Source organism: Rhinolophus sinicus, chromosome 15 (genome assembly GCF_057876585.1).
Source record: "Rhinolophus sinicus isolate RSI-liver-muscle chromosome 15, RSI-T2T, whole genome shotgun sequence".
Taxonomy (NCBI): Eukaryota; Metazoa; Chordata; class Mammalia; order Chiroptera; family Rhinolophidae; genus Rhinolophus; species Rhinolophus sinicus.
Genome location: NC_142515.1, coordinates 28,408,121 through 28,433,581, shown reverse-complemented (window position 1 = coordinate 28,433,581; position 25,461 = coordinate 28,408,121). Strand labels below are relative to the sequence as shown.

General features: G+C 41.1%; 1 protein-coding gene across 4 annotated transcripts in view; it reads left to right on the top strand.

Moving 5' to 3' along the window:
* The window catches only part of PLCE1 (phospholipase C epsilon 1), a 290,230-nt gene that overhangs the window by 3,643 nt on the left and 261,126 nt on the right, over positions 1-25,461 (top strand). For 3 of the 4 annotated variants that reach the window (XM_019739801.3, XM_019739784.3, XM_019739811.3), the window contains exon 2: positions 21,446-23,002. In XM_019739801.3, coding sequence (XP_019595360.3) covers positions 21,800-23,002 — 1,203 coding nt within the window. In that variant the 5' untranslated portion in view covers positions 21,446-21,799. Of the gene's footprint in view, positions 1-10,900; positions 10,963-21,445; positions 23,003-25,461 lie in introns of all 4 variants that reach the window. The other variant, XM_019739792.3, reaches the window with a different exon arrangement.

Genomic DNA, 25,461 nt, shown 5'->3' with positions numbered 1-25,461 from the left:
TTTGAATAAATTCTGGAGTAACCCCCAAGATTTCTCCTGTAAGAAAATGTTCTGAGTGCTCAGCCATCCGTGTGGACCTTTTAGCATGGGCTCTGTGGTACCCCGGTCTCTCTGTATCCAAAGAGATGTATGCTTCTTGTGGCACAGTATCCAAGACTGCTAATGGTCATGGTGCCCCCCCAGTTGGATTGGCGTAAAGTATAGGGAAAAGGCATTCTGTTGGTCCAAATATAAGGGCGCTAGAATCAAATTTACTTGGGTTGACATAGGTTTTGCCACCTACTAGCTGTACAACCAATGAACCTTTCTGTAAGGTAGTAATTTTGCAGGGTTGCTATGAGACCTAAGTAAGATAATTCACTTAGAGCACTTTGCATAGCCCCAGGCATATATTCAGTGTTCAGAAAGTTAGCCATGAACACTATTGGTTTTTCCCTCTGGGCCTACCTAAATTTTGGCAGTCTGTAATTTTAGGCTTTGGAGAGGCATGTATGGTAGGCTGAATAATTCTAATGGCCTCCCAAAGGTGTCCAAATCTTAATCTCCACAACCTGTAAATATACTACTTTGTATGAGAAAAGGGATTTTGCAGATGTGATTAAAGATTTTGAGATGGGATTATCCTGGATTGTCTGGGTAGGCCCAATCTATTCAAGCGGTTTCTTATAGTAGGGAGGCAAGAGGATCAGAGTTCCTAGTAGGAGGTAGGGGTAATGTGAGGATGGGGTCCTGAGCCAAGGAATGCAGGCCACGTCTAGAAGCTGGAAAAAGGAAGAAAACGGATTCTTCCCCAGAGCCTCCAGAAGGAATGCAGCCCTGCCGACCCATTTTAGACTTCTGACCTTCAGAACTGTAAGATAACAAATTTGTATTGTTTAAGCCACTAGGTTTGTGGGAATTTGTCGCAGCGACAATAGGAAACTAATAAGGTGTGGAAGAGAAAAAATGAAAATGGTCAGGAGTGAAATGAAAGCTAGCAAAATAAGAGAACAATAATAGGCAGCATTTAGTTCAAACTTAGCTAGTTACTATTCTAAGTATGTATTAAACTGTCACCCTCTCAGCAATCTTCTGAGGTGGGTACTTTTGTTATCTGCATATCACAGAAGAGGAAACAGGCACGGAGAGGTTAAGCAAATTGCCCAAGGTTACACAGCTAGAACGGGGTAGAGCTGCGATGTGAGTCCAAGCAGTGTGGCACTCTTAACTGTTTTCCACAGTACTCCCAATGGCAAGCATTTCTCTCTGTTACGTCTGACAGTATCAGCCACCAAATGGTATGTTACTATATGCAAGGAAAAAGCAATATTTTTATCGGTGAGGGGGAGAGCGATATAGCCCCCCCCCACACACATTGGTTATTGAAGTAATTGGTAAGTTTTTGCTATTCCTATCTCATATAATACGTGTGGACAGTTTGAAGCCAGAAGGCGCTGGCTTTGGGAGCAGTTCCTGTGCTGGCTTCACTCTCATGCTCCCACCTCTGTTCCTACAGCAGCCTCCCTCTCTCACCACAGACCGCTGGCCCTGGTGCCCTGTTGGCTCTGCTTCCCACCTCTGCCTTTTTATTGGATTTGCTTCATTCCTGAATCTCCGCTCTAGCCCTGAATTCCACCTCTTCTGGCCCCTCAAATGCTCAAACTTGAGATGGCTAGTGTCAGGGCCCAGATTGCAAGGTACCTCTGTGACTGCTGTTGGAGGGGTTATTTTTCCCTTTTTCCTTTGGCTGAGCTGCCTGTTGTTGGTTTTCTAGTTGTGCTTCTTTTGTCCTGTAAGCACATAATTCAGAGTGATATTGGTTTGGACCAAGGGTTTTCAAACTGTGTTCCAGGTATATTTGCAGCCTCTGCTGGGTAAGGGAGATGGTGGGAGACAGGGATCTCGGCTCTTTATCCTGCTTCTACTGAGCAGCCCTGCTCTTACTCATTTTATATATTGGGGTTCTGCCTTAAATTTTGCATGAAATGGGGTTCTGTTGCTGAAGAGACAAAGAGAGAAGTTTGAGATGAACTAAAACCCAAAGTCAAGGCACTATATATATGATAGCAACTGTAGCTCAAAAACTTGGATCTGTAAGTGTAACTCGCTATATTTTCTATAATTGTATTTTATAAATTTGGGATCTGGAGCTTGGTTGCTTAGATCTGTTTACATCCTGGCTCCACTACTTAGGAGTATATATGTACAATCTGTATGGCCTTGTGCAAAATGCTTGGCCTAGTGTGACCTAAACTTCCTCCTCCGCAAAATGGAAGGGGTAATAGTAATACCTTCCTAATAAATGCTATAATTCATGTAAAGGGCTTAGAACAGTGCTTGATATACAGTAAGAATTCAGCAAGCACTAGCTCTGATGATCATTTTTATTATTACTGAGTCTCCTAATGGAATGGCAGAAGAAGAATCGAGCCCCTTGTCTTCATAGAGTTCTGCCCTTTGGTGATTTCCAGCTCGGGGGTCTTACTTCCATTATTCCTCTCTCTTTGCCTGGTTGTCACTGAAATGCCCGTGCAGTGACACAGGGCTGCTTCTCATGGGTGCAGCAGCCTGCGACCCCACTGCCTTCTGCCAGGAAGACCTGGAGGACTTTTTTCCTTTCCTCCCCTGCCTGCCAGCTGTAGGGGCCAGGGTGGAAGAGCAGAGTGAAGCTCCAGTCTTCTCTCTGCTCCTTCTGGAAGACACTTGGTCTATAGTACAGACTTATACTCTTGAATCCTTTCCCCTCTACCCTTAGGGCTTAAGAAAATAACACAAAACCAAACGTAAACATAAGCAGGGTGACTAAGTTTGACAGGGTTATTGGTCAAACAGGGCCATTGTCTACCCAGTGTTGGTATTGTTGCCAGCTTTATGGAGTGCTCTGCTATGTGGTGGCCCCAATGAAATGTGCTCCATGTATATAAATACTGGAAAGTCTCCTTCAGAGGGGCTGATTGTGGATCCATACAAGTCCAGAGCTATAACAAAACATGGTGAGCATGTATGTATTTTTATGGCTTTGTAAGAACAGCGACATTATAATAATAAAATGGTCAGGCGGCTATATTCAGAATTAGGGAAGAGGCAGAAGCAAGGAGAGACTCTGTTTTGATGACTTCACTTTAAGTTTAAACTATATAGTATAACTGACTATGGAAAATCCAGGGAATGGAAAAAAAATCATTGGGAAAAACACATGTGACCAAGTACACACTATACACATCTGGGATTAAAATATCATATAACACAGTTTAATTCGGATATCACTGGAATTGGTTCAAGTTACTGTCATTTCTAAAGAAAGTCTCAATTCATTTGTTATTATTAATAACACGAACTCAGATTTCATTGATGAACATATTTTCACCTATGAAACGTTTGCTTGGAAGAACTGAAGCACTCTTTAATAGCCTGGTTTGTCAATCTCAGAGAGTGGATAAAATTCACAGAAGTTAAATATTTTGGCCTGAAATTGTATTCCTTTTTTCTCCCCAAAGGCAGAATGAATTTGGATGACAGGGCAGAGCATGAGCCTCACTTGGTCTGCAGTTTTGTTAACTGCTGGGGCGTGAGCCCATTCAGATTCACATCTCTGCTTCTCAGCAGGCCAACTAGTTCCTAACTCAGCCTGGTTTATTCCTATGCTTGAAGTTTTTCTTCTACTGCGCCTCCAGCATGGTTTTAAAATTCACAGTGGGAAGGATTGGTAAAGCTTGAGGCAGTGGTGAAAGAAACATGCTCAGTTGTTATTTAAACCTAAGAGAGGAAAGGCAAGAACTTGAGCTGTGGGCATAGAAACTATATAAATTGGCAAAAAGAACTCTGGAAAGCGACTTTCCTGCGCCCTGCGTGCAACCTAGCAGTCGGACAGCTTTGCAGGTTCTCCCATGACATCACCTGGATCTAGGTTTTTGACAGCCCCGTCTGCGACGGCTGAGAATGGGCCAGGCCTCACCAACGCCAAGGCATGGGATGGCTGACAACAGGTGAAGTGTGTTCCCGACTCAAGTAGGCAACCCCAGATCAAATTAGTTACAGAGGATAAGAGAGTGTGATTATTTCTGGCCGTGCTGCGTTATTTCTAATGAATTATCACTAAGCAGCCAGGTGGTCTAAAATGCCATTAACTGTTTCCAAACCTTGATTTCAGTGGCTGGGTCTTGAAGGGAGGGCTTACCCTTTCCTCTACTGTTGGATATTTAGTTGTTGATCCCCAATGTTTTTCTATTCGAAGAACTCTCCATTGTCCAGACCTGTCATTCTTTTCTTTAGCACAGGGTCTTAGAAGTGGAATTATTAGGTCAAGGTGTAGAACGTTTTTAAAGGCTCTTGATACATACCATAGAAATGTTCTCCAAAAAGGTTGTATCAATTTGTACTTCTAATGGTGGACTACAGTGGTACAACTTTCCAGTTGTACACCAGTGAAAGATACAGGTTTTGTGGTATCTCTTATTTTTCATTTTTGCCAGTTTTATAAGCAAAACTTGGTATTTCATAGTTTAAATGTGCATTTCTTTGATTACTAGAAATGAAAAACATACGTATATATGTATATATATGTATATATATGTATATATATATGTATATATATATATATACATATATATATATCAAGTGCTTTCTCTTGGTTTATCATTTAAATGTATCCATTTGTCTTCTTCTACTTGAGATTTCTTTAATGAGTTAAGAATACAACATACCTTTATTATATTTTTTTGCAAGCATTTTCCTGTCTTTGTCATTTGATGCTGTTTTTCTCAATTAGCACTTTTTCCTGAATAACACAAGTTAATTTTGGATAATTTGGGAAATAGAGAAAAGCACAACAAAGAAGTCCAAAGTCATCTGCAATTCTATCATCTAGAATAATTACTGACATTTGGTTCATGGTTTTCTAGGGTTGTTGTTTTTTCCTGGTTGTTTTTTCCCCGAATTGAGATCATGCTTACATGTTTTATAACCGCTTCTTCACCTAACTTTGTTAATTATAATTAAGTGGACTGTGTTTAGTTACACTATGGGATACTATATAAATATTAATGAACATCATAGTTTTGAAATGTTTATCATGTTTTTTTAATGTACAGAAAATTTCTATGTCCGTATGACAGAGAGATCTATGTTCTTCCCAATGATTGCTTCCATGGTCTTTAAATTTGTAGTTTTTGTCTACTTTCTGTGATTAACTTTATTTTTTAGCTTTCTAGGCTTTTAGTTACATTAAACTTTTCCTTTGGAATCATTTTTGTGTACATATTATGATTTGAATACCTGACTTGTTTTTTAAATACTCAATCTTTCTTAATAATATGTTTATTTCCTCAAATATATTTATAGTCCTTATGTAATTTCCTTAAGTAATACATTTTTTGGATAATCCTAGATGATTTCTAACCTCATTTTGTGTATTTTAAAGTCAGTTTTAGGCCTAAGGTAGCCATCTGTAAATCACTGAATGAGTACCACACTGTTTTAATTATATAAGCCATATAATGACATACTAATATCACATATAGCAAGTTCTCTCTCATTATAATTATCCAAATATTCCTTATTTTTCCTTGCTTATTTTTGCAAATTAAATTTTGAGACATTTTGTGCAAATCTCTAGAATCCACTGTTGATTCTGATTGGGATGATGGTAAATCTATATAATGATTCAGGAAGAATTAATGTTTACAGTATTTAGTCTTTCCATACTGGTATATTTCTTAATTTACTCAAATGTTTTTATATCTCTCAGTTAAGTTTTGTAATAGTGTTCATGTTAATCATATATTTCTCACTTTTTAAAAAATGTTTTATGTATTTGATTTAATCCAATTAATTTTTTAGCTGATTCTCCTGACATTTCTAGGTAGAGAATTGTATTGTCCACAAATAAAGATTACTTCTCTTTTAAATCAGAAATTCTAGGACATTAATAACAAAGAATAAAGATAATAAATTTTAATTTTATTCCTGAATTTAATGGAATAAACTAGTTTTGCAAATTCACTAGTAAGTATGATGTTGGCTTAAAATAGTTTAAATCACTTTGAGGAAGTAGTTTGATATTTATAGATTTTTTTTTTTAATTTAAGGGAGTTGAATTTTATCAAATGCCAAAAAAATAATCTTTGAGCTGATTGTGTGCTTTTTTCACATTTGACCTAATGATATGTTAACAAATTTCCTGTAAAGCAAGTTTGCGATTTTGTTGTGGCAGTTTGTTATCATTTTGTTAATGAGTTATATAGTGCTAAAATAGAGATTAATCTAGAACATGTTTAGATTTTACTTTGGATTTTTTTAAAAAATAGCTATATTTTAGCCCCGGTCACCAAAGGGATATATTAAAATTAGCTTGTTGCGCCTCAGTATGCATAGGTTGAATTCCAGGAGACCCCCAGGACTTTTTTGAGAGTGACAGGGGCAGCTTCAGATGGAGTGAGGAACTGGAGACAGTGTTTATGTGGGCGAGAGTAAGGAGAATAAAGTGCCCACCACAGATTGGTTAATTGAGGATTGTGCTCTTGGAGAAAGTATTACTGTTAATCATGGGTAGTCTGTAAGTTTGCTTATCCTGTGAGATGAAAATGGAATGCCTGTTTTCTTTTTTTTTGAACTGGGACACTCATTTCTTTGTGCTCCTCATAAGATAGGCAGGATTGGAACTCTACTCTTAGAGGGTTAGGCACCATCCTTGAGGATCCTAGACATGGAATGTGGATCTTTCTATGGAGTGATGGAATGTTAAGCAGCCAGGCAGCAAACCTAAAAGCCAAAGCTTGGGCTACATCATTACCTTAGAATCTAGGAGTAGTCAAATTCAATGTCAAGTCTTAGTTTAAGTGAAAGGTTTTTGTTTTGTTTTTTAAAGTGTTCCTAAAGCATATAGAAAGAAAGAGAGAAAGCAGTTACAAGACTTAAGAATATTAAAGGGCAAATACTTTAAATTTGTACCAGAGCCTATAAGCCTGAGAAACTGACCCAACGATTTAGCTAAATGTGAAAGTCTTTGTGGAGAAATTGAGAATCTGAGCCTAGGATGTAAGGAGGTGGTTGGTTGTCTTTTCACCTTTGCTTTCTTCACACCCTTGCTACTTACATGTTGTCCCTCATTCCCTGTTTTCCCTTTTTTTCTATAATTTTGCTTTTTCCCACTTCTTTTCTTATGGATAGTCAGTAGTCATACATACTTTCAGCAGTCATTTTGAGTCACTCCTGTATGTCAGGCTATGCTGGCTGATAGGGGACGCTGGTGAGTATAAGGTTTCCAGGCGGGAATTCTCGCCCGTTCTCAGGAATTTTATCTCGCTTTCCCGTTCCCAAATCCGGAGAAAAGTTGGTCGGGAAATGGGGAAAATCAGCTCCTAGAACCCAGGTAGTTGGTAGTATCGGCTGTCACTTTGTGGAAACGATTTGTCATGGAGAACAGAAAACAGTTTATATCTCAGGATTCGGGAATGGGAAAGTGAAAAAATTCCTGAGAACGGACAGGAATTCCGCTTGGAAATCCTAGGTGAGTAAGACCCGCACAGTTACTGCCCACCTGAGCTTACCTAAGCCAGACGATAATGCAGGTGAGAACCTAATAATTTCTGTAATTTGTGAAACAAGATGTTACTCTCCCCTTTCTCAATATTTCAGACATTTATTTATCTATCGAAGGGTAATACCAAACACCAGGAATGAGGAATCATTCATAAGTTGTAAAATCTGACAATATTTTGGTGAAGGGGCTTGGTTAAAACTCCATGACTTAGCTCATGGGAGAGAGGTTTCTAATTGCTACTCCTTGGTGTTTTCTCTAGTATAACATTTTCATTCTTATTTCGTCGTTTCTGAAGACATTTCTTTTCAACTTGAAGAATCTGGAAACAAGGGCTGCTGGGACTGAAGGCAGCACGTTCCAAGGAATAGACTAGAATGCACAGGAGAGGCAGCAAATGCTCACCTTGTGACTGGCTCTATTCAGGGCAGAGGCTCAGGGGAACACCTGGGACAGTGCCCAGGACATTGTTTGCTGTTGTGCTGAGGAGGGCATTCAGGTTCATCTGGAGGAACTAGTTCACGTCAATGCTCTGCTACTGATTGATGGCTTTAGTACACTTTGTGAAATTAGTACTACTGGTGGGTTCTGTAAAGAGTATGTGGGCTGCGTTCCTTCTTCATTTTATACACAGGATTTGCCATGAAAGATCTTTCAGTCCAGCTAGGGAGACAACGCACAAATACCTGAAATTTTCGCTGTCCTTACCAAGAAACCTCTGAATCCTGGGCCAGCTGTTACGTGGCTTGAGTCCAGGAGAGGGAGCTCTGGGCTGGAGTTTTCTGGTGCAGAGCAATGGCTTGACCCAGGTAGGTTATGGCTTGATGGAAAGGTGTTTTTACCTGGGAAGAAGTGAAGCAACCTTAGAAGGCTCACAGGAGAGCATTTGTTGGCCAGGTGGACAGGGTCTCCTTTGAAGCTCTCTCTTTCCTTGTTCACCCCACCTATACCTATGCTGGGGTTCTTTAGAGTTTCAACTCCATCTCCATGAGTTGAGTTTAACCTTTACATCAGTGATTGCAAAGCTCTCTGCAGCCTTCTCCTCACTCTTGAACTCCAGCTGGATATCTATCTTCCTGTGAGACATCTCCCCAAAACTAGTGTCTGAAGTAGAACTCTGTCTTTTCTCAAACCTGTTTCTCCCATGTTCCCCATTGCAGTGAAAAGAACCTTTTTTGACCCACTTGCCAATACCAGAAACCTCAACTCTCTGAGGCCACCCCCATGGAGTCCATGGTTTCTTAGCTCTGGGGGCTTCTCCTTCCCAGTTTTCCCCACACTCTGCTACCTTCCATTTTAATGTCTGTATTTCCCAATAAAGCATATGCTCCATGAAGCCAGGGGCAGGGACTTTTGTTGGTGTTCACTTCTATTATCTTCAGCCCCAGTACAATATTGAGGCTGTGACAAAGGTACTCAGTAAATGCATGTTGATTGTGTGAGTAGAGCTTCCTGTCCATTCTACCTCCTAAATATCTCTTTAGTCAGGCAGACCCTGGTTTTAAATCCAGCTTTGCTGTTTACCAGCTGGATAACCTTTATTAAGCTATTTTTTAAAAATTTATTTTGAGATCATCTTTGATGTACAGATTAAGCTATTTTTAATCTCACTATGCATCAGTTTCAGAATCATGAAATTGACATAATTATAGTACTTACCTCATAGATTTGTGGCAAGGATTAAATGAAATAAAGCCTGTAAAACGTTATTACTGTGTTTGATACAAGGTATAGTCTCTACTGTCACAAAGGCAGGTTTGAAGCTGAAATGTGGAAGGCTCTCGATGCAGATTAAGAGGTGTGTGTTTATCTTCCAGAAGGTGAAGACCCATGGAAGTTTCCAACAATGTGGTGGAAAAACCATGAGCTGTGGAATCAACAGACATGGTTTCAAATAAAAACTCTACCACTTCGTAGCTATGAGGCTTTCCATAGTTACCTAACCATTCTCAACTTCAGTTTAAAAACCTCTAAAATTAGGATAATACCTTGTACGAGGAATTGTTGTAAGGTATATATGAAGAATGTCTGACACTAATTTTCTTTCTAAGTTACTTTCTTTTCTCCAGTGATAAGCTCTGGATTCCCTTGAAAAGAGATCTGTCGTCCAGAGGCTTGTCTTTGGCTCAGCCCACTTTATTTAACATTTTTATCAAATACTTGGATGAAGGCATAAAAGCTTATTTTCTAAATTTGCAGATGACTCCAAGTTGGGAGGATAACTAATACAGTAGGTGATGGAATGGAGGCTCCAAATGACCTCAACAGGTTGGAATGTTGGGCCTTCACCAAATGGGAAGTCAGGCATCTAGCAGGTGGATCAGTGACGTCAGGGGCAAGGAGACCATTCAGAAGGAATTTCCACTAGTCCAGGTGACAAATGGAAAGGATCTGAACTGGGGTGGTGTCAATGGCAACAAAGGGGAGTTAACAGTTGGGAAGAACTTTTAGAGAAATCATTAGTACATGACAACTAGTTGGGTGGGTGTGTGGATAAAGGGGCCTATTGATGACTGGGAAGTTTCCTTTCTGGGTTCCTGGGAAAAAGGAGGTACCAGTTAATAGGAAGAAGGAAGTTAGGTGGAAGAATTGAATTAGGGAGAGGAGGGAGGACAGGACTCTAGTTTTGTACATGAGGTGTTGGCTCTACCCAACAGGAAGTTGGAAAGTCAGTGGTAGCTCGTGGGAGAGGCTGTGTCTGGAAAGAGGCATTTGGGAGTTATCCACAGAGAGGTGATAGTTGAAACCGTGGGTGGGAGGGGATGGGATGGCCAAGGAGTGGCCACGCTATTCAGAATCATTAGCATTGTTGGCTCTAACTTGAGATAAGGAGGATCAACAAACCTTTGCCCAAGTGGGAATAGTTCCACTACCTTCCTTTGCTTGTTAACTCATTAAAGCAAAGTTCTACAGGATGAAAAATATAATAATTTCAGGTTTTGAAAAAATTATATTTTCAATTTTTAATTATATAATACATCAACACATTCTTGATTGTAAAGAAGATGAACACTGCAGATAAAATGAAAGCCCCTATTAATCCCTGTCCAATTCTTTCTGTTTTAGAAGTAAGCATTGTTACTAGTTTGGTGGATATGCTTACAAACTTTTTTTCTATGTATTTATATAATTATACACACGTACATCAAGTGTGTGTTTTGTTTTATATAAGTGAGCTCATAATATGTTTGGTTCTTTATTTTTATTTTTAAAAATGAAACAGTCTGTTCTGGAACTCTTTCCAGGTAAATTTATCTACTTCTAAGTCATTAAAAAAAAAAAAAAAAAGGTTTCCTGGCTATGATTGTCCCATGTCTTATTTAATCATTCCCTTATTGATGGAATATACCTTGTTTTCAACTTTTGCATCTGTCTGTCCTACAGGTATTTATTGCTTGCAGTGTGCAGGAGACTGCCCAGCAGAAACTAGGATGTGTTAGTAAATGGTAAGCCAGGGGCAAGCTGTCAGGGGCAATGAGAAGCACCTAAGGGAGAGGGCAGCTAGGAAATGCTACTCGTTAAAGTTGCCATGTTCTGTGATTGCTGAGGGGAAGGAGACTGTGTTCATTGTGAGGCTGTAGAAGTGGACGAGAGCGGCGGAACTATTTGTCTAGGTTTTGCAGGGTGGAAACGGGGGGGGGGGGAATTGAGGTGTCCTTTACTACTGCCCCTTAGTGCCCTAGTCCCATCCCCTTCTAGCGGTCAACTATGGATATGCCATTGATCTTATTACAGGGAATTTCTGTGTCACGCTCTGCCACTTGCTGTGTGCAACCTGGCCAGGACCCTCTCAGTGTCATTAAGCTGGAGGAGCTGGAAATAGTGGGGAGAAAGGAAAAAAGTGAGTGTATGCTAATGAGATGGGGACTTTTACCTCCATCCCCAGGTTCAAACCAAAATTGGAGTGATTGATTTGCGGAGGGATGGGTTGGGTCTGAGAATACATAAATATATATATATATTTTCCTAGCGATGATTGTACCATGTCTTAGGAGGATATATAGATATAGATATAGATATAGATATAGATATAGATATAGATATAGATATAGATATTTGTTTTACAAATATCATCAAAATGAATATATAAAGTTTAAATTTCCCATTTTTGAGAAAACTCGCTGAGGGGCCTCACCTTTGTCATAAATAATTTCGTTGCCTTCTGTTTGGATGGTGTCATGCAGGGAGTCACGCGGGGTCTCTGGTCCCGCACCCCGCATAAGAACACAGGATATGGCGAGGCCAAAAAGGAACACCCATGGAGCCATAGGTAGGGGAGTCATATCACTATAGTCTTGCTGGCCGCTGGGTTGGAGACACAGGAGGCAGGAGCCGCACGATCCGCAATCCACACTCTGCCACACTACGCGCTTGCCAGCCACCATCTTCTTGCTAGCCCCCATTTTCTGCTAGCTTAGCCACAGCAGTTATATTAGAGGCCAATGGCTCACTGGTTACAGCTGACAGCCAACTAGCCACAGCTGATGGCCATCCAATCACAGTTGATGGCCATTTACTACCCGAGTGAGCACCTTTCCACCTGAGTCCAAGAGCCTGGAAACTGCACTCCTGGCTCTGTCACCACAGATAGTCTTCTTGGAAGCCCCTGAAAATATATCGCCCTGTGAGAAAATGTGCATTGTTCCCTTTTCTTTTGAGTGCATGGAATTGAGGCAGCTCCAGCCTAAGGAAAGTAAAGGAAGGGGAGCTTTCTTCTGCACTTGCTTTATCCCAGCCCAACCTTTCTCTTTCTCTCTCTCTCTCTCTCTCTCTCTCTCTCTCTCTCTGTCTCTCTCTGTCTCTCTCTGTCTCTCTCTCTCTCTGTCTCTCTCTCTCTCTCTCTCATTTTCCTACCTTTGATGTTGGAGATCATAGCATGCCTCATAAACAAATTTGTAGCATAAGGATTTTATGTAAAAACCAGGGCCCCAGTTTGCTTTCTGCTCTTTTCTGCTGCCTTGACTCAAGGCTCAGAGGAGCTTCTGCTTTGAGCTCAAATGCAGGGAGTTAGCACTGGTTCTTTCTCCTCTTCCCTCTGTTCAGCATGGACTCAGCAGCTGTGCACCCTGTCCAGCGGTTAGGAAGCTGCACCATCCCAGGGCGAGCCTGCTCAATGCAGGTGTCACAGGCAATGCTGAATCAACGACATGCGCAGGCCGTGCCCTCCGGCATTTGTGACAAGGCTGGCTGGGAAATTTCTTCCCTTACTATTTCTCTCTAGTTCCCCAAGCCTAGTCCTTCACAACTCCCTGTTTGGAGCACAGTGAAGTCTGGGCCATCCTTGTCTTTTCACCTGTTTGTACTCCCAGCCACCGCTAGACTGGCCTTCTGGGCTGGTAGACCAATGAGTGGGCTCCTCTCCACAGGCCTCCACAGGAATGAGTCTGAAACAGCTCTGATCTGCTGCCTGCTGGAGAGTGGCTGATACCCACTTTTCTTCGTACATCTCCCAGGCCACTTTGCCCCCTCTCGCCCCCACCTGTCCCCTAGCACACTGGATACTCCAGCAATAAATCCCAATGCTTTCACTACTCAGGGCTTTCTAAACCCAATGGCTGGTATTTCCATTCTGTGCCTTACTTTGGGCTGCTCACTCTTCCCAGCCCTCTTTCCTCTGTACTTTCTATTCAGTCTGGGTGTGTTGTTTGGGAGACCCTGCTCGCTGCGCCATTTTTCAGGCGGGGCGGCCTGCGGGGTCTCTGCTCCCGCTCCCCACACAAGAACGCAAGATATGGTGAAGCCAAAAAGGAACACCCGCGGAGCCATGGATAGGGGAGTCATACCACTGTAGTCTCACTGGAGGCTGGGCCCACTGGACGCGCGACCTGCTATCCGCTCCTCCGTCAACTAACCGACGACTCTCCTCCACTCTTCTCGACTCTGTTCCTCTACTCTCTTCCGCTCTCCTTGGCTCTCCTTGGCAATCCTCGGCAATCCTCCGTAGCCGCAGCAGTTATACCAGTGGCCTATCGGCTAACCGGCCACAGCTGACGGCCAATTAGCCACAGCCGACGGCCATTCACCACCCGAGCCAGTACCCCTTCACGTGAGGCCGAGAGCCTGTAAACTACTTTCTGGGGTTCTGTCCCCACAGGGTGTCAGTCTAGAGCACCTTCCCTGACTTCCCCCAGGCTAGATTCACCGCATTGACTGAGTTTTCAATTTAGTACTAGCTGTGTCTCCCACGCCACCATGAATCTGTCACCTGTCTCTCTGGGGCTGAGCCCAGACCTGGAATATACAGGTCATGCTTGTTAACACGTTGTGTACGGATCACGAGAATCTTCACGAGGGATTTAAACCCCGCCATATGCAACGTGTTAACCCAGCTGACCCCAGGGCAGGGAGTATCTTTGTGGTTCTTCTAGGTTTGCTCTCTTGGTAGATCCCTGACTTTCTAAGTAGCGTATTGTTATTTGAGTCCCGTTTTCGAGAAAACTCACTGAGGGGCCTCACCTTGTCATAAATAATTTAGTTGCATTCTGCTTGGATGGTGTGGGGATAGAGTCCCAGAGAGCAGTTTCCAGGCTCTCGGCCTCACATGGAAATGTGCTAGCTCGGGTAGTAGATGGCCGTCACCTGTGGCTAATTGACCATCAGCTGTAATCAGTTAGCCAGTTAGCCACTGATATAACTGCCGCGGCTGCACTGGTTGGTAAGTTGAGTCGAGTTGTCCAGTCGAGCCGGTCGGTTGGCAGACAGAGAAGTGGACAGCAGGTTGCAGGTCGTGTGACTCCAGCCTCCCAGTGAGACTATAGTGGTATGACTCCCCTACCTACGGCTCCGTGGGTGTTCCTTTTTGGCCTAGCCATTTCCTGCGTTCTTGTGTGGGGAGCAGGACCAGAGATCCTGCAGGCCGCCTCGCATAACAAATGGCGCAGCGAACAGGGTCTCCCGCATGACAGATGGTCTGCAGGGTTGAGCATCATCATTTTAGATTCCAGACAAGTCTGTGGAGAAGTGAGGAGGGGCCACACCACTGTGCGAAGGTCACAGAGGGGTCCCTCAAGGCCCCCAGGGCTTCCTGAACTGCCTTTGCCTACCCTGTGTGGAGTCTTCCCTTTTACAGAGCACATTGGCACACCTGAGCTCATTTGACCTTTTATACAAATCACCTTGGGAAGTGAAAAGAGCTGATTAGACACAGTGAAACAGATAAGGCTGATTCATTTATTTAATCTACAAATATTTATTGAGTTCCTAGTATGTCTGCAGCAAGGCCTTGGGAAGATGGCAGTGAACAAAACCAGCACATTCCCAGCTGTCAGGGATTCTGGTTCTAGTCAGGGGAGGCCAACGAGTAACTAATGTACAAATAAATGTAATTTCCAATGGTGGTAAATTCTCAGAAAACAGGCAGGGTAATATCACAGAAAGTGATGGGTAGGAAGGAAGGAGAGGCTGTTTTAGAGCAGGCAAAGCCTTTCTGAGGAGATGGCATATAAACTGAAATCCGAAAGGTAAGAAGGAACGGACCAGGTTACACTTGAGGGAAGGGGAGTGACTTGCTGAAAAGTCCAGGGTGGAGCTGGCACTGGAGCTCCGAAGAAGGCTCTTTCCCCGGCGTCCCTTGGGCTCCTCTCTTCCCTCTCCACCATGTTCACAGACACCCATGAGGCTATCAGGATAAGCTGTGGTCAGGCAGGGATCAGGTGTGTTTAAGTGTGCTGGGAACTCGCACGTAGCCAGCCGGAAGCAGAAGAGAGGCCACCTGAGGTTCAACTTTGCTTCACTTTGTCTCAATTGTCCCTTTCCCAAGGGATCCCTTAGGACGAAACCTCACCTTTTTCCACATGTGCGAGAGAGTATGTCAGAGACACCTTCCCCAAGGCAGCTAAGAGGTTAGCATCTTGCTATTTGTTTTATTGTGGTAAAATATACATGACTTTACCATTTTAACCATTTTTAAGTGTATACGTAGTTCAGTGGTATTACATACATTCACATGGTGTGCAACCATCACCACCATCCATCTCCAGAACATTTTCATCATCCCAAACTGACACTGAGCACATTCAACAAGTCCTTGCCACTTTTTAAAAAGCCCTGTTGGATCATGGGCAATAGGAAAATGAATACCGTTTTATAAAAGCCTCTCCCACTGATGGGTAGAGTTTCCGTCTGGTCAGTGGAGGGCCTCTCTGTTGATTCTGAAGACAATTGGTATCCGAGTCACCTGGTTGGGGGCAGGGGAGGACGATTAAAAATGTAGATCTCCCCTCCCCTTCCTGAATCAATCTCTTGGGCTCGCACTCAAGCAGGTGTATTTTACCAAGTCCCCCACGTGATTCTGATGCTGATGGAAATGTGAGAATCACTAGTTCCAGCCTCACGGGAAGAATGTTAGGGTAAAAAAGGCTTGTCATGAGGAGATAGCTGCCTGGAATTGAGTATCTGCTCCACCAGTGGCTAGGTGACTGACTATGGGCAAACTGCTTCATCTCTTTAAACCTGTTTTCTTTCCAACACTGGGAATGTGATTACAGTAAGTACCTCACCACAGTTGCTGTGAAATTGAATAAGATGATGCAGACAAGGTGCTCAAGTCGGAACCTTGCACGGACGATCTCAGGTTTCGATGTAGCTCAGAGGTGGTGAAAGGACCCAAGAGACTGCTTTACAGTGGTTATGTTTTCTTAGTTATGGGTAAAGTGAATCAAACTTTAGTATCTCAGAAGGACTTTAGTTGCCATCCCACGGCAGGAAAGCAACCAAGGTTGTTATTCAGGATAGAAAAAAAATTATATATGCCTGCAGCAACTGAGAAGATACAATGTTTTTATTGAAAAATCTTTTCAGAGATGGATTCACATGGAGAAGTTCCTGAAAGGAATGGTTAGGTGATTAGTAGGAAAGCATGTAGTACTCAGCTGTGGGAAATAATAAAGGAAATGAGGCTCTGGCACATGTCCCGGATACTTACCACCTCCCCACTTGGGAACAAGAGCAGTTAAGGTTGTCTAAAGAATGTTCTGGATAGTTGGTGCGGCAATCGTTTGAAAGAAAGGCTCACAGCCACTGGTCAGAAAAGCTTTCTGAACAGAATGTGGCTCTGCAGAAAGGGAGGTGGAGGGGCCTCGGGAGTGATGAATAGAACACAGAAGTGGGGGTTGGAAACCTGGGAAAAAAGTTATAACAGAACCAGGACTTATGGGATTATCTTACCTTGTCTTTTCTACTTTTTACTTCTCAGCCTTTACTCAAAATTTCTACAGTAAATGTGTATTGCTTTTGTACTCAGAAAAAAATAACAGATGTTGTTTGTTAAACAGTGTAGAATGTGGTACAGCCCTCTTATCAGTTTGTTTTTTTTATCCCTAGCACTCATAAAAATCACAACTGATACTTGAAATAATGACGTAAGGATACTAAAACTCGAGTACACCTACCATATTTGCTATGCTTACCAAGTATAGCACTACCTGTGCGTGTGCATAGTACATTTGCTGAGGCACTCACAGCAGCCAGGTCCTGAGATTGGCCATGTCGTGGCTCCTTGCCTCTGCCTGCACATCTCGTGGGCTCCCTGAGGACCCCTCCCCTCCACCTTCTGTCAGAGGCTGAGGAATGGCTTGAAGCCTGCTAGTTCAGGTCAGACCAGCCCTACTTGCTTCAGTATGTGGACTCAGCAAACAGCTCTGTACTGTTTTTTGCCCTGAAAAAGTAGCAAAAATGCCAAGGTATTGGCTACAGACTCAACAAATTTAAACAACAACACAACACTTCCCAAAACTTGTTTGCTTCATTATTTTTTCAATCAGGTAAAAAATATGAATAATATTGCTTCTCTCCCATTGGATGATGACTTCTCAGTAGTAGTAAATCAGAAGCACAGCTAAAATGGACTTTGAGTTTTAACAAGGTAATCTATTTGCATTTTTAACTCTACCGAAAACAAGGCATTAGAATGACATCAACTGTTTGAGTCAGCTGTTGGCTTGGGCTGCCACCCAGAATTTGATGTCGTTGTGGGCACCCACGAAGAACAGGAAGAATTTCTTTTTTTTTTTTTAATTGGGAATATTGGGGAACAGTGTGTTTTTCCAGGGCCCATCAGCTCCAAGTCAAGTCATTGTCTTTCAGTCTTGCTGTAGAGGGTGCAGCTCAGCTCCAAGTCCAGTTGCCGTTTCCAATCTTTGTTGCAGGGTGTACAGCCCACCATCCCATGCGGGAATTGAACCGGCAACCTTGTTATAAGCTCGCGTACTAACCAACTGAACCATCCAGCTGCCCCGAGGAAGAATTTTTTAAACTTGTTGTCCAGAGGACCTCTGAAGAACCTCACTAATGATGGTGTTAAATATAATGTAAATATAAAACAAGAAAATGGCTGGAAATGGCCATCTTATGCATTAACTATGTGGATTTAAAATGCTTTCCATCTGCTAGGGCTTTGTGGGGAAACCTCTATGAAGCTGGAGAGTTATTTAGTCTGGAAAATGTTTCACTTGATGTGATGATGAAATGTAGGCTAGGTATCAGATGTGGGGACTCAGGTAGGAGGGAGTACAGAAAGCACAGCCATGAAGAAAAGTTTGCAGGAGCTGAATCATATTTTGATTAAATCTGGATCATTTTACTGAGAGACTGTAATGTGAGAATGTGTTAGGGTGGTAGAGTGGTTCTATTATGTTTAGCTCATCCAGAGTGAGTTAGTTTTCATCACATGTATTTTTAATTCTTTGGAAAGACAATTACATTAATTGGTGAATGACTTGTAAAATATCACTTTGATAAAGACATTTAGTGAATAGGTATGTTGATATTGCCCAACTATTAATTAATTAAAAGTTACTTGTAACATGAGCTATAGGTATGCTAGCTAAATGGTGGCAGTTGGCTGTTTGGGGAAGGCCATTATATTTTTGATGCATGGGATGGATAATACAGGGACTTCAAGGAAGCCATTCTGGGTCCTTCCCACTTTTCCCCTCCATTGCAAGGCTTCCAAAGTGGGCTGCCTTGACCTGGTCTGAGAACTTTCCAGCACCTGTCAGGGATGGTTTTGTTGCGATTATGCTTAGCAAGGGCAGAGGAGTCTTAACATGCCAGCCAACTCATGACCTTCCATCCCAGCTCCAAGAAACAGCCAAGACTCACTTTCTCCTGTATTTGCTCCCTGGCATCACTTCCCAGAAGAGAGTCCTCTTTTACAGACCATGACATTCTCTGGGAAGTCTTTGCTGATGACTTGAGACCATGCTAGCTTCTGCCATCTTTATCTTCCTTCTTTATCTGTTACACAATTAGTACAAACACCGTTGAATGATTCCCCCACTTTTTAGCTGCCTGTACTATATAATTTCACATTTTATGATATTAACTCAGATCCTTAGCTTTTTTTTTTTTTTTTTTTTAATGGCTCTGTAGTCACAAATGATTTCCCTGTAGACAGGGATTGTGTCTTTCTCTTCGTGTGAAGTCATGTGGTACCTTGGCACATGTGCTAAGCACCCAGTAAACTTGTAAAACTTAGAAAATCACTTAGGTGCATGCACTGGATGATACAGGAAAATTATCACATACTAACACACAAATAGTATTCTACACAAATATTTATTGAGTCTTTATCGTTATTGTACTGGAAGGTGATTTAAAAGAAATGAACATGGGCCTATATCAGGAAGTAATTTGTGATGACTCAGGAGAAGTTTTTATAATGATAAGAATAAAAGGTACTGTTTTTTGAGGGATAACTGCTTCGTAGGATTATTGTGAGGATTACATGAGAAACTATTAGTTCCCCCCATTTTACAGATGTGGAAACTAAGCCTTAGCAAGGTTAAATGAATTGTGTAAGGTCAGCCTATTAAATGGCAGAGGTGGGATCCAAGTTGAGATTAATTGATTCCACTATCCTGGTGCTGTGTGTTCATCAGAAATGATGGCTACTCTATTGGATAGCACAGATTTAGAACTTCAAATAAATGGAATCATTCAGTGTCTGGCTTCTTTCACACAACCTAATGTTTCTGAGATTCATCCATATTTATTACATAATCAGGAGACTATTTTCTTTTATTACTAAGCAGTATTCTATTGTATGAATATACCACATGTTATTTATTCATCTGTTGATAGACTTTGGAGTTGTTTCCAGTTTGGGTCTTTTATGAATAATGCTGATATAGAAATTTGCATACAAGTCCATTTGTGGGTGTATGCTTTTACTTTACTTCTCTGAGTGGAATTTTTGGGTGATATGGTAAGTGTATGAATATGTGTTACGTTGTAAGAAGCTGCCAAAATATTTTCCAAAGTGGCTGTGTCATTTTACACTCCCACCACAATATTCCAGTTGCTCCACATTCTTACCAACTTTGCGATGGCCAGTCATTTTAATTTTTTAAATTAAAATTTATTGGGGTGACAATGGTTAGTAAAGTTACATAGGTTTCAAGTGTACAATTCTGTAATAAATCATCTATATATCACACTGAGTTCACCACTCAGAGTCAGTTCTTCCATCACCATATATTTGACTCTGTTTACCCTCTTCTACCACCCTTCTCCCCACTTACCAGTCATTTTAATTTTAGCCATTCTAGTAAAAATGAAGTACTATCTCATTGCGATTTTAATTGATATTTTCATGATGACCAACGATGTTGAACATCTTTTCATGATCCTGTAGGTCGTTTGTATTTCTCTTTTATAAAGTGCTTATTCAAACAGTTGTCCACTAAAAAGAATAAGGTTGTTTGTCTTATTATGGAATTTTAATCGTTCTTTATATATTCCTGATGCAAATAGGAAATAATCTTATAACAATACACTCCCATTTCCCCTTTCTTGATCTTTGTGCTATTATTGTCATACAGTTTACTTCTACATTTGTTAGAACCCCTAGGATATATTGTTTTTGTTTTAAATGGTCAATTCTCTTAAGTGATTTAAAAAGTAAGAAAAATTGTATTTACCCACCTATTTAGCATTTTCCATACTCTATTCCTTTGCATAGATACAGATTTCTATCTGTTGTCATTTTCCTTCTGCTTAAAGGAGTTCCTTTACCATTTCTTTTAAGCAGGTTTACTAGTAATAAACCCTTCTAGTTTTTGTATATGTAAAAAGTCTTTATTTCATTTTTGTTTTCAGAAGACATTTTTGCTGGGTATAGAATTCTAAATTGGCACAATTTTTTCTGTCAGTATTTTAAAGATTTAGTCTCCTCTCTTCTGGCTTGCATTATTTCTCATGAGAAGCCTGCTATCATCCTTATCTTTTCCCCCTCTACTTAATGTGTCTTCTTTCTTTAGCTTCCTTCGCCTCACTGAACTCTCACTTTTTCTCTTTTAGTAATGCACACTGTTCAGTTCTACCTGAGTTACACAGCCCTCCCCTGTAGCCTAAAAACTCTCAAGCTGTCAGCTAGGACATTTATAGGGCTCACCTCAGTTACTTTTATTTTTTCAGGGATCACTGTTCTGTGTTGCCAGTTGTTCAATATCTGAAAACCATTTCATTATTTTTTTCCCAGTTGTTTAAGGCAGGAGGATAAATCTAGTCCTTGTTGTGCCATTTTGTCTGGAAACAAACTTCTGAAATATTAAATCAGAAAAAGACATTAAAATTAACTTAGTTTTTAATTGAATATCTTTAAAATTTTAAAAAAGTTTTCCAATTACATTTAACATAAATATTATATTAGTTTCAGGTGTACAGCACAGTGATTATACATTTATATAATTTACGAAGTGATCACCCCCAATAATTCTAGTACCCATCTGATATCATCTATAGTTATTACAATATTATTGACTATATTCCCTATGCTGCTCTTTACATCCCCATGACTGTAAAACTAACTTCTGATTGCAAAACTCTTTCCTTAAAATTAGTTCATATTTTGCATTAATTTAAAATTATGAGCTCATTTAAAAAATTTAACGTCACAGTGTTTGACATTATTCCTTTTTTTTTTAACAGGAGATATTCAAACTGGATTTTTAAGTCATTCTAAATCAGTGATGGATCAGAAGTTGCAGAATGCAATCCCGAATAAAAGTCTTCAAAACAATTGCTTTAAATAACAGCGGAAAGAAAATTGATCTACCACCTTAAAACCCTGATCTAGAAAAACATATTGCACATAACAGTAAGTTATAACTGGAGAAATTTGTTTGGCCCTTTATTCACCTGAATGAAAGGAACTATCACTTTGTTTCTCAGAGGAATTGTATATTTGAGATTATTTTAATAACCAGTCATTTTATTGAAATCTTGACATGATCACCAGAGAGGAGAAACAGAGCAGTAGCTAAAACCTGTGTGTTGGTCAAGATGACTTCTGAAGAAATGACAGCTTCTGTTCTCATTCCTGTGACTCAGAGAAAAGTGGTATCTTCTCAGTCAGCTATAGATGAAAATAGTGAAAAGATCTCGGACACCAGTGTTCCAAAGGCATATACTGTCAGGCAGAGTGGGCAGACTTCACATACCATCTCAAAACCAAACAAACTTAAAGAAGAATCTTCTGGAAGCAATTTGCCCAAGATTCTCTCAATAGCAAGGGAGAAAATAATGAGTGATGAGAACAGTAATGAAAAGTTCTGGGAGAAAAGCACGCCAGATTCTGTCGAAAACCTTAACATTAACTGCAACAACATATTGGAAAACCATCAGCGTGGCCTTCCGCAGAGCCAGTTTTATGAAACATGCGATTCTGTCACACAGGAAGGCCTGTGTTTGGAAACTGGAATCCCTTCTTCACTGGAAAGAAAGGTGTTCCCTGGAATTCAACTGGAAATAGACAGACCTCCTATGAGCATTAGTCCCTTAGGAAATCAATCGGCGATCTTAGAGTCGGGCAGGGCACACCCTGACAGCAACATGGCGGTATTTCATTTTCATTATGAACTTGACAGACGAATGTCAGACACTTTCTGTACCCTGTCAGATAACTTGATTTTGGATGATTGTGGAAACTGTGTATCGCTGTCTGGTGTTGGTGGGGAGCAAAAGAAAAATTATATGGCATATACTTGTAAATTGATGGAATTGGCAAAAAACTGTGATAATGAGAATGGCCAGCTGCAGTGTGATCACTGTGACACCTTGAATGAAAAATACTTGTGCTGCGATGGTTCCTGCCAAAAGGCCAACGTGGTATGTTCAAGTGACAGCTTTTGCAGGGAGGATTTTACTGATAGTCCATCTGCCAAGACCTTTCTGAGCCATTTTGAGGACTTCCCTGATAATTGTGAAGATGTAGAAGATTTTTTTAAAAGTAAAAAGGAGCGGTCCACTTTGTTAGTGAGGAGATTTTGTAAAAATGACAGGGAAGTTAAGAAATCTGTGTATACAGGGACGAGGGCAATTGTGAGAACTCTGCCTTCTGGTCACATTGGGCTGGAAGCTTGGAGTTACATTGATCGGAAGAGAAGTGGTCTCGTATTGCCTTGTGGGAGAGTAACGGGACGGCTGTCAACAGTGGTGATTCAGCAAGATGGGAGCCGGTGTCTGTCAGAAGCCCAGTGGTATCTGGTAAGAGTTAAAGTTTCTTTTGATCATTTCTTTAAGCTTGATCTTTTAAAATCCAAATTGTCTTCATTCATGGAAAATTTTAAGTTCTGTCAAATTACGATTCATAGGGAAAACATTTGAAGTTGTTGGAAACTAGTAGACCTAACAGATGTTCCAATTGATGACTATCAAGATTGAATTAACTCTGCAATAATATAAGTAACAAAATACACATATATGTATGTCATCAGGAGTGGAGAAATTACAGAAATTCCCTGGTTACTGTGTGTGGAATTACAAGACAGAAACTCCTGGAAGTGGGAAAACTCCATCAACTGATTATCTGTTGTTTCTTTGCAGATATACACCTATGTCTTTTTTTACTGTGTTTTTAGGTTGCAAAGCCTAAAGGAACTTAAAATCTGGTTTCTTCAACATTTTCCAACCAGTGTTTTCAGTTTCTTCCCTCTTGACCTTTTTTGTGCCATGGACCCCCCGCCCCCTTTGGCAATTTGGTGAGGGCTATGGACTCAGAAGAATGCTTTTAAAATGCATTAAATGTAATACAAAGCATTGTAAAGGCTACAGATCCCATGGGTATACATTTATCAATGTATTTTTTGAAATTATGACATAGCAGGGTAGGTACTTCTTTATTAACATGCTAAACAGTGGCACCTGGTGACATGCTATCATCAAAGTAGTGATGAACCTGACTAGGGAATGATTTGTCTGAGACTTTCCCAGTTTTAGCTCTGCAAGTCCTGCATCCTGGGAAATCCCTCAGTCTTTGGCAAACCAGGGCAGTTGGTCACACTAAATGTAAATACTATTTTACGTTCTCTACCATGACTGTAATATATGGAAATATCTGATTTCTGTTGATGATAAGATTACAGATATTGTTGCTGCTACTGGGCAGTCAAGGTGGTGTCAGCTATCCACGTGCTCCCCAGCTCTTCTGACTGAATTCTGAATTCTGTCCACACAGGGAGAAAGGAGTTCAGCACAGCAAGCTGTCATCCCACTTAAAAATGCAGCAATTGTTAAATTCACGTATACCTGAAGTTGAACATTAAGAACACAACAGAAATTTAACTATAGCAAAGTGAGTGGAAGTAGATTGCTTGAGAACCGATATCAGTTCCCACACACATGTATCCAGGCATGAGGGTTATGAATCTGGTGTAAATTGCAGGATAATGTTTGGCATGCCTGTACTTATTCCTCCAATTTTTGGAGTTCTGCCTCTTCTCCTTCTAAGAGTGTTCACGGGTCCCTAGCTCAAATCTGCCCTTTTCTGTCAGTCAGAGGCCCTGGGATGGGTAATTTCTAATGAGAAGAACCAAAAAGATGATGCAAATCTTTGTAGTGCCTGGAGGCTGAGAGAGATTGCCACACCTTGGTCGGATTGAACTCCAGGAATTTGTCTCTCTTCTCTGACTGGGTTTCCAGGAGGCTGTGGGCATTTCTATTAATCCTTAACATGAAGCTGGGGGATGGGCTGACTGTCCTCCTGTCCTTTCTTAGAGGAGATTTCTGAAAGAGACTTTTTTGAATGTCCATACCATGGCAGGAATGAATCAGTATTTACTAGAATATGGTATTGTCTCTGTATTTCGTTTTTCAGTTTCGAATTGGGTGGGAATCCTTCTCAAAAGTTGCGTGGATGAATTATAGCCACTTTCCCCTAGCTCCTGTAAATTGCTTCCTTCGGCTAAAAAATACAGGCTCTAATGCTGTGCTCCTGTTCCAGTTTTCTGATTATTTCACATGTGTCCCTCCTGGTTCACCAGTCAGATTGTAAATTTATTAAGGGCAAAAGATGGCTCTACCTTTTCTCTGCTCTCCGTAATGCAAGCATCAAAGTATATAGAAAACGGGATAATGTCACGCTTACAAACACGGTCTCAAGTCAGTCGGCAGTGGCTGGTGAAGAGTGAGTGGGCCTATTCTCCCTCTGGCCACTTATTACATGCTTTGTCACGAACCTGGCCCCACCTTCTGTTCTTTGGTAGCTTCTCATATAGGGAAGTTTACAGCAGAAGGAATTTGAATGTATGTCCCCCCATGTATGATACGGTAGTTTGAACAATCCCTCCCACACATTTAAAGAACGTGTCACTTGTCCAGTTAGTTTCTTTGCCTCCCATTAATTGTTTTTTTCTTGTGTGCCTTCATCAAAATGACCCAATTAATTTATATTTGCACAGCTGTGCAGAGGAGCACGGACTTGAATGGGAGACATTAATGAGGATTAATGCTGGCTGACTAACCATATCGGTATCCTCCTCCCTCTGCTTGTAAAAAATTAAAACCTTACTCCTTATCCAGTTACAGCCACACTCCCTCTCTCCTGCTTTCAATTTATTGACTCAAAAACACAGCATATTTTGGCAAGTAGCTAAAGCCTCCAGGTTAAAGATTGCTTAAGGGTGTTTCTCCTTTTTTTAAAAAAAATCCTCTCCCTGCCTGAATTT